The following is a 9,879-nucleotide window of genomic DNA, read 5'->3' as shown; positions in this document are numbered from 1 at the left end:
GATTATGAACTTAATGTACCTACATTTAAAACATTAGTAACATTAACAAAATCAACTAGGCTATAAAATGTCTTTTTATTTCTGTTATTCAGCTTACCTTGTATTCGTGAAGTATTCGATTTGTCCAGTGAGGTGCCTTACTTTTCAGTTTGGTAACAGGTACAATGGATTTTAGATTTTCTTCACTGTAAGCACACATGTCAACATCCTTTAAGTAAGTCATCTTTAGTAACTAAAGCATGCTAATCCTTCTGTCACAAATGACTTTATTTTTTTATTTTTTTTGGTACTGGGGATCGAACTTGGGTCTTTGCGCTTTTGAGGCAGGCGATGGAACCACTGAGCTATATCCCCGGCCCACAAGTGACTTTAAGTAACAATTTTTAATCTGAAAAATATTGTTTTAAAGTATCAGAGAACTTAAAAACCATAAGAGTTCAAACTTTGTACACAATTTTAAAGGTATTAATTTAGAGAAATGTTTCTTCAATAATCAGAAAATATTTTTGAAAATTGAGTGCTTGCTTCAGCAGCACATATACTAAAATTGAAAACAATAAACTTAACTGTGCTAAAATTTCAATGTTTTCTCTCAGAGTGAACATGAAACAAATTTTTGTAGTAGAATTTTTAAGTGCTTCTGCTTTATAAAATTTTTTATTACTCATACAAGTCAGGTTTTAGTACAGTTATTTAAGCATATAAGAAAAAGAAAAAATAAAAATATGGAGTATTTCCATAAAAGGAAAATAAGTTTGAAAAGTAAAAGTTTAAGAATGCTTTAAAAATTTTTAAAAAAATTTTATCTGTAGATGTTTGCAGCTCATGTAGTTTACAATCATCTTAGGGGGTAGATACATGTAAACTTTAAGAATTCCTTTGCATAATACTTTGGTTTTTTGGTCTCTGATTCTATGCCTTGTACTATTAATTTTAAACCAATGTATATTTTCTAACAACATTTAAAAACTTTTTTGGTTAAAGAGAATTGAACAAAACATGCCTTACATTAAATACTTACTTTAGAAAACCTTGCTTGTGTTTCTTACTCTCATAATTTCCATAAACGATTTGTAACAATAGACTTGCCAATGTTATCAGTTTAGCATCAGGAGCTGTATAAAAGCCCTTCAGTAAATTATATCTGGCTTCATCGAACAGAATAAGAATAGCTAGTGGGTCTTCAATCTTAAAAGAAAATGTATAATCTGGTTATTAGGCTACAATTTCCCTTTTAAAATGTCCAATTTGCTACTGTCTAATAAAGGAAAAGTAAAAGCTACGTATTTGTATATAAATGAGCTGTCATTGTTTGGAGCAGGAGTTGGCAAAATTTTTCCAAGGGGAAGACAGTAATATTTTGAGCTCTGCAAACCACTTAATTTCTGTTCCAACTATTCAACTCTGCCATTACAACATGGCAGCAGCCACAGGCAACAAGTGAACACATGGGTATGGCAGTACTCAGATAACTTTTTTATAGATAATGAAATATGAATTCTAGACAATTTTCAAATAAAATAAAATATTGTTCTTTTGAATAGCTCAATCATTAAAAAACATAAAAAAGGATTCTTAGCTTTCCAGCTATTACAAATATAACAGCAGTCAGAATATATCCATAGGTTATAGTTTGCTAACACCTCATTCATTGACCATGTAATAATATTACCATCAGTTTGTGGATATGAATAATTTTTGGCATAATTTTATCCAAAGTTTTACATTCCTAAAACATTTTTCTATTATCTACATTTCATACAATATAGTAGTGAACCTCAAAGAACATAAAAGAAAGTTTGTCAATTCCTAGAACAAATGTAATTTTTTTTGTTTTTTTGAGACAGGGTCTTGCTATGTAACCCAGGCTGGCTTTGAACTTATGGTGATCCTCCTGCCTCAGTCTCCCTAGTGTTGGGGTTATAGGCGTGTGCCACTACACATGGTGACAAATATAATTTTAAAGAGCTTTTTGTTTTAAAGCAAAGATTTTAAATTTTATTTGAATAAAAAGACTTTGTAATATCAAGTAACATTAAGGAGAGTATAGTTTTTTTTTTAATTGAAAAAAATCTTATCCAATAAGCTTAACAAAGATTAATCCAGGAGTGGTGGTACACGCCTGTAATCACAGCACTCTGGAGGGTGAAGCAGGAGGACTGCCATGAGTTCGAGGCCAGCCTGCACTACACAGTGAGACCATTATGTTAGTACCACAATATTTTGATTATTTGAGTATTGTAGAATGTTTTGAAATTGGGAAATGTAAACCCCTTAACTTTATTCTTCTTTTTTCAAGATTGTTTTGATTACCTGAGATCCTCTGGAACTCCACCTGAGGACAGCCTTTTACATTTCTGTACAAAAGGCTATTAGAATTTTGTTACAGATTACCCTGAATATGTAGGTCACTGTGCTAGTGACCAATAGCTCAACGATATTAAATTTCTTAACCATGAACATGGGGGGATAGCTTTCTAATTAATTAGGTCATATTTTCCAGCAATGTTCTGTATTTGCAATATACAAGTCTTGAACTTTTTTTGATAACTCCTGGGTATTGTATTCTTTTAGGTGTTATTTTAATGTATTTCTTAATTTCCTTTCTGGATTACTCACGGTGGCAAACAGAAACACAAACTGCTTTTTGTTTGTTGAGCTTTTATCCTACAACTTTCCTAAAACGAGTAGCTCTCATGGATTTTTTGGGATTTCCTATATATAGGGTCATGTCATTTGCAAATAGAAATAGTTTTACTCTTTCCTTTCCAACTTGGATGACTCTGGTTTCCTTTTCTGGTCTAACAGCTCTGGCTAGAACTTCCAGTATACTGTTAAATCACAGTGCCAAAAGTGGGCATTCCTATACTGTTCTTTAATCATAGAAACAAAGTTTTCAGTCTTTTACCAATGAGCATAATGTTAGCTGTGGGTTTTTCATAAATGCCTTTTACCATGCTAAGGAAGTCTTTTCTCAGTTTTTGAGTTTCTATCATGAAAACATGTTAGATTTTTTTTTAATTTTTAAAATTTTTATTAGTACTCATTTACAGGGAACTATTTTTTGTTTTTCATCGTTACCATTGTATTTAGATTACCATACTTAAAGTTGTTATAATCTTTCTCCTAGGTTTCTCCCTTGTTTCATTGTCTTTCTTAAGAAATTATCTCACCTCTTCTCTAAAAATATTCAAATACAAACATAAAGTACTTTGTTTGGGACAGATCTTTCTATCAAATTTAAATTCTATTTTTGTTTTTTGCTACCTATGTAGTTTCTCTGCCTGAGTCAAGAACAGTTACTTATGGAGAATAACTTTCTTTGTCTTCCTTGCAAATATATTGTTCTTTTTTTCCTGTTCTCTCCCACACCTCCTTTGAAAATTTATATGACTTCTTAGTGCTTACGTTTATCTTTGATACCACTTCCTAACTATTCTTAAAAACTGTATAAATTCTTTTCCCATATGAGTGCTAATTTTATTTATGGTAGCTTCTCTGTTTCTTAAAAAACAATGAGACAATGAGAGTGGAAAGGAAAAAATATCAACCAAGGGTTTTGTAACTGAAACTCTGTAAATACCACTGGGATGTAAGGAATGAACAGAAAAACAGAAGTAAAACAACCTAGTTGCCTCTAGTGTCTATGGTAGGAATCCAATAGATTTTGTGCATTCAAATGACTGTAAATAAGATTTCTAAGCAAACCTTTTTTTCAACTTCCAAAGGAAGTCTCACATCTCTTCTTAGGAAAAGCTGTGGCGTTTCTCTTTGGGGATCCAAATTAGTCAATTCAGCAAGTATTTCTGGCCAGTCATGAACATGTTGCAAGGGTTTATGATAAGGCTTAAGCTGAAGGCCTGAAAAACATCTTTCCTTTTATAAATGATAATGTAAAAATAAATCATTATATCAATGCATAGAAACTCCATATTAAACTAGCTGTATTCAAGTGCCAAATATACATAAATTAAAGGTCTAAATTTAAACCATTATATAATCATTATTACTATCTAATTTGTAGGTAACTAATTGCTTTTAGAAAGATAATTGTAATTCTTAAAATTTATCAAAGGTACACAAAATTCTTCATTTCATTATAGCCTACTCAGCAACATAATGAATGTAGTATAAAATTACTACAATTAAACCATTAGATAACCAACCACATCAATCATTAATTGTTTACATTTCTGTAATACTGTGACAGATCTACAGTGACATTAGGTTGATTTTAACTAAAAAGGTTTGATAGTAACCTAATGTAAAGAAAAAGAACATCAGTATTATTTTGAGGTTAAGACAGAAAATAAAGACAAATTGTATTTGCCCTATATTTTTTTTTTTTTTTTTTTGGTACTGGGGATCGAACTCAGGTCCTTGCGCTTGCAAGGCAGGTAGCAGCACCACTCAGCTAAATCTCCAGCTCACCCTACACTTTTAAGGGCATTCAAATCAAATGCCATTGCAGGAGAAGAAAAATTTGGGCTCCTACAACTTACAAAATGCTTTGAATAAAACATGGGAGGGGGCCTAGGAGCTTACCTGTTGGAGCAGTTTGAACACTAAAAATTTAAAAGAAAACATAGTATTGTTTCAAATTTAAAAGTCAATAATAAATATATGTTATGTTAAAGTTTACCATCCTACTACTGAAAAGGAATAATAAGGTTTGAATAACAGAATAAAAACTTTCTTACTAAGGTTTTCTGAACAAATCCAAATAGTGAAATACTGTTGAGTTTCTTGAGAGAGACGCATGCCTTCCATTATTTGCTGTACTGTGGTATTATTTCCATGCTTCAGTTCAACAGAACGGTATGATCCATCCATTCTGTATATTCGTACTTTTTCATACTGGGACAAGAATGATAATAAATGATGCAATCTGCTTAAAAATTATGTATCATATCCAATAAGATACTTTACTTTCAACTTCATATCCTTTACTATAGATTTTTTTTTTTATACAGAGCCTCGCTACATAAGCTGGTCTTGAACTCACTATGTAGCATAGCTGGCCTTGAACTCAAAGAGATTTCCCTGCCTCAGCCTCCAGTGTGCTGTGATTACAGGCATGCAGCACCATGCCTGGCTCTAGTACAAATTTCTTTTGTTTGTTATTTTGGTTTTTTTGAGACAGGGTCTCCCTTTGTAGTTCAGGCTGACCTTGAACTTTGTAGCTCAGGCTGGCCTTGAACTTGAGGGCGATCCTCCTGCCTTGACCTCCTGAGTGCTGGGATCACAGGTATGCACCACCACACCCAGCTAGTACAGATTTCTAATATGGAAAAATATCAGAAAAACTGGTTTAAATCAGAACTTGTTGACAATATTTTAAAAACATTTTACTTCCATTATTTACAATTTCTGAATTATTTTCTTCTAAATGGTCCATGATCAAATAATAGGAAAATGGCTTTTAAAAACACACTGAATTCTAATTGACAGGATATTTCAGTCTTTAGTATAAAATGGAAATATCATATAGGAGATTTAGACTGGAATCTAGTGTTAGTCAAGTACCTCATGAATCTAGCAGGCCATAAATCATAATGAAGAAATATGTATCAGTAATAACTTGTAATAAGAGAAGTCTATAATGGAAGACCTTGCAGGTGAAAGTCGTAGAACAATGGATTTTGAGCTACTCCTTCCTTCAGTTCATAAAATTCCAAAGTAGTGCAATTGTCAGTAGTATTTACTGTTGTGGGAAACATCTGATACTCCTAAAATAACTTCCAGGCCAACTCATGTTATTTTATTTATTTTTTGGAAGAAAATAACTTTATTCTAATTAACTCAACTAACAACATCATAATAGCTGGTTTAAGGAGGCCACACAAACATCTGCCCCAAATTCTAGACCATCTGGTAACTTCTGTATGGTCAATACATCCTCTTCCATTGCCATTCTGAAGGGTGAATTTAATGGTTTCACACTTTCAGAACTAATTATACTTCCATGCTAAAATAACTTGGTTGGGATCGAATTCCCAGTTCTTCAGTGTGAACTTCCTGATTAGAGTAGTATGCTTGCAATTCTCTCAGCACTTTACTGAAACCTTCACAGAGGCTGGTTCTGCACACTCCAAAAACTGTTTTATGTCAATGATCAAGAGCCACTAGACTCTGCTTTCTGCTGCAGCAGCTGGATTTCCTGAGGTTCCTGGTAAATGACATCTGGCTACCTGCCATTGCCTCCCTGCTGAAGCTATGAGAAATGGCACAGCCCAGTGTGTCCCCTACGGCAGAGCCCATAGCCACCCCCATTGCAGTGGTAGCCACCTGGGCCATCAGACCAGGCTGCCGAACAGCAGCAGCAGCATACAGCAGATGGCTGGGCTGCTGCCTGGGGCGGGGCCGATGGGGTTGGCCTGGGTGCCTGCCTGGATTGCAAGAGAGGCATGCAAGAAGTACAGCTTTGGCTTCCACGAGGCATCCCTGGCGAACGAGAAGCGTGTAGAAATGCGAAACTCTGCAAAGAGTCTCCCAACTCATTTTAGATCAAGGTACCTAATTCCTTTTATCCATCCAAAATATAAAAATTATCCTAGAAATAAAAATGTGTTATTACTACAGTTAGAAAATAAATTGTAATGAAGTAGAACATAAAGGTGCCTCTACTGTTTATCTGTTTCCTTAACTGTCTTATGCACGTGGACTACTGTTTTGATAAAATGTGTATGAGTGAGTAGTATGTGTATGAGTTACATTTCTCAAAGATAGAGATGATATATTCCTTAACATTTTCAACATTTCATGATGTTATTATTAATAAAACACTTTATTATAAACTTCTGCAGAATATAAACTGATTTTGTATCAAGACTTTTTGAAACTTTTAAAACTATATGTAACATAAGCTCATCATTATTATAATGTATTCATTTTCCACTTTCGATCTAGAAAAGATACTGCAAGTTAACAAGGGGAAAAAAATCTGAATTGCTTTATAGAAAAAACCAGTGAACATAAAAATACCCAACTCAAAGTTAAAATAAATCTAATCAAGAAATAGATTCTGCAAAGCCTATTAATCCTCCAATTTAAAATAAATTATCTCGGGCTGGGGATTTAGCGCAGTGGTTTTGCCACCTGCTGGGCAAGTGCAAGGACCCGAGTTTGATCCCCGGTACCAAAATAAATAAATAAATAAATAATCTCTCAAGGAAAAATAATCCCATCATCATGGCAATCCAAATAAACCAGAGCCACTTTCCTAGAGGGAAATTTTATAAAATGTAAGAAAAATGTAATAATCCTTTTCAGAAAATGAGGAAAAGCAATTTCCACGTTCAAGAGCAATCATACGAAAATACTTCATGTTCACCTGGCCTTTGTGAGAATTAAAGTACCTGTTCACATAAGTGATGTGAACATGAATATCATAAAACCAAGCTCCTTAGCTGTTTTTTTCAATTTAACCTCAGGAAAATCAACTAAAAGAGGTTCAAAATCCAAGGACAGACTGGTCCCAAAGCATTTCTTCCTCTGTTCTTTCTTTGCCTTGTTCCTTTTTCTCTTTTCTACGTTTCCAGTGGTCTTCCTACATTTCACCTGTTTTTTTCTTTCCGATGCTTAAGCTTTTCTGTGCTGACCTGGGCAATTTCAGTTTCTACCTCTGTTTTCCTTCTTTGGATGCTCTCATGTTCTTCTAAAACCACTTCCTCAGGACTTCTTTTCCTTTTATGCTTGGGCTGTTCCTCCTTTGGTTTTTCTTTGCCTTCCTCTGAGTGCCTTCTTCTCTTCTGATGACTGGCTTGATGGGTACCAGTCTTGGATCCCAAGGAGAGGTGCTCAGGACCTCTAGATTCTACACTGGCTGAACCACGATTATATTCTTGCTGACTGAGGTTCAGGGGTGCTGGTTTTTCTGAGAAACAGTCCCTGGGGAACTGACAGTAGCTCAGAGACTCCAGTCTCGCTGGCCTGTTGTCATAATCTGGGAACCACTGATGTAACCAGTTTTCTGTCTGTGAAATATTACGTGATCTGGGTAGGTCTGGACGGTTCCAGATGGGAGTCTTTGATCAAACATTCTATACCTGGGTCTGGAATCAACTTCTTCCCCTTACCCACAGCTTTCCAAATACTCCTCTCTCATCTTTCTGAAACAAGTCTTTGGCTCTAAGCCTCTGGCTTTCTGCACTTTAATATCATCAGGTTCATCTTGAAAGGAGTCATATGACTTTGAAGGCTTCATTAGGTTGACATAAAGGGATTCTCTTTGTCAGTCTGAGGACTTGGTGGAGAAATCTGATCATATTTATCTAGTACTTGCTTCAGTTTTTCAGCATGAACTTTCCCCAAATAGTGAAACTGTACAACAATCAGGGAGCTTCGCTGAGGCAGGGGCGGGATCTACAACTACTGTCCCCCTCCCTGCCAATGCTGCTGACCAAAGTACAGGTGGCGGTGGAGGTGGCGGAGTCAGGAACAGCCTCTGCCGCTGCCACCGCTGCCACTCTGCTGCTGATCAAGATGTTAAACTCAGAGATATTCAACAAATATTTATTGTCCAGCGATGGTAATGTCCAAAAAGCTCAGTTTTATGTTGAAATTAAGTTTTCTTTAACTGATAGTATAAATCTTTTTATGTGTTTTGAAAATTTTCAAAGTTTTAAAAATTATTGGTAATTTTATCATCACTACAACTTTTGGGTATAATTGAGTTTCTTCTAACTATTAGTTCTTTTCTATATTAATGTCATTAGTAATTACAAATTAAACTTTACTCTTTTTATTACAATATTCCTTTAACAGCTATAGGTGCCCAGCATTACATTTATGAGTTTTTTTGGTATAATTAGATGAAAAGACCAGGTTGAATGAGCAGAATAAAAGAAAATCACTTATTTCACTTTTGTGAGGAAGAAAATAAGTTAGGAGTAGACTAACTTGGTGAAACTAACTAAAGATATGCAATGCTATTATTCATAAATAGAAGTATTGCTTATAAAACCTAACTAGAGAGAAATATGTCAGTATATAGACTGGAATTATTTGTAATCAACACATCAAGTACAGTCATGTGCCATTTCAAGTTTTGGTTAATGACAGAAAAAAATCTATGTGATAGTATATAACATTTACTAGGCTAGGTATGGAGGTGGCTATACCATTTTAGTTTGTGTAAATACATTCTATGGACAAGAATCACAAACTGGTGCATTTCTCAGAATGTATTCCATTATTAAGTGAAACATGACTGTATAAGAGATTGTACTGGAAATTAATTAATTTATTTTTGTGCATAAAGGGGATTGAACCCAGAGCCTCATGTACTCTACCAATGATTTAAACCCCCAAACCTAAAATTACATTAATTTTAAGTGTACTGAAAGTTTTACTTATTTTTCCAAGTTTTGTCTGGTTATGCAATAAATGTTCAAATATTAGGAATTATAACACATTTTCTTTTTGGTACTGGGGATTGAACTTGGGACCTTGTGCTTGTGAGGCAGGCAATGGTACCGCTGAGCTAAATCCCCAGCCCTACAACACATTTGATAAATATGAATTCTAATAATGAGGTTTTATGGTAATAAAGAAGCAATTTATCCTACTCTTGCCACAGATCTTCAAATTATCAATTTAATACTATGTTTGGCTTTCAATATTTGTGAAGATAATTCTTACTGGTTTATTAATGGCCTCCTTCAACAATTTTGCTGCTTCTTCCCAGTTATTTTGTTTGTTTTCTTCACAGATATTTAATGGGGATCGTCCTTGTTGGTCTGTTATGTGCTAGAAATGTGGAGAGGAAAAAGGGAAAAAGAGACATTACAAAATATATATTATTATTCTAAGGAAAAATGTCATCAATTAATCAAAGTTTCAGTATTAAGTGAATTATTAACTACACTTAGTACATAT

General features: G+C 34.3%; 1 protein-coding gene and 1 pseudogene across 4 annotated transcripts in view; both read right to left on the bottom strand.

The window, feature by feature from the left end:
* The window catches only part of Krit1 (KRIT1 ankyrin repeat containing), a 57,931-nt gene that overhangs the window by 32,822 nt on the left and 15,230 nt on the right, over positions 1 to 9,879 (bottom strand). For all 4 annotated transcript variants that reach the window (XM_004862376.4, XM_004862378.4, XM_087204475.1 and 1 more), the window contains 5 exons: positions 9,643 to 9,750; positions 4,701 to 4,857; positions 3,709 to 3,860; positions 1,022 to 1,188; positions 98 to 185 (listed from right to left, as the gene is read on the bottom strand). In XM_004862376.4, coding sequence (XP_004862433.1) covers positions 98 to 185; positions 1,022 to 1,188; positions 3,709 to 3,860; positions 4,701 to 4,857; positions 9,643 to 9,750 — 672 coding nt within the window. The remainder of the gene's footprint in view (positions 1 to 97; positions 186 to 1,021; positions 1,189 to 3,708; positions 3,861 to 4,700; positions 4,858 to 9,642; positions 9,751 to 9,879) is intronic.
* On the bottom strand, positions 4,864 to 9,635 carry LOC110345364 (lysine-rich coiled-coil protein 1-like; annotated as a pseudogene).

Source organism: Heterocephalus glaber, unplaced genomic scaffold, assembly GCF_053883595.1.
Source record: "Heterocephalus glaber isolate CG9 unplaced genomic scaffold, H.glaber_assembly_v1.0 deba00000546, whole genome shotgun sequence".
NCBI classification, from domain to species: domain Eukaryota; kingdom Metazoa; phylum Chordata; class Mammalia; order Rodentia; family Bathyergidae; genus Heterocephalus; species Heterocephalus glaber.
The sequence above is the reverse complement of the archived record's forward strand: the minus strand, read 5'-3'. Positions and strand labels throughout refer to the sequence as shown.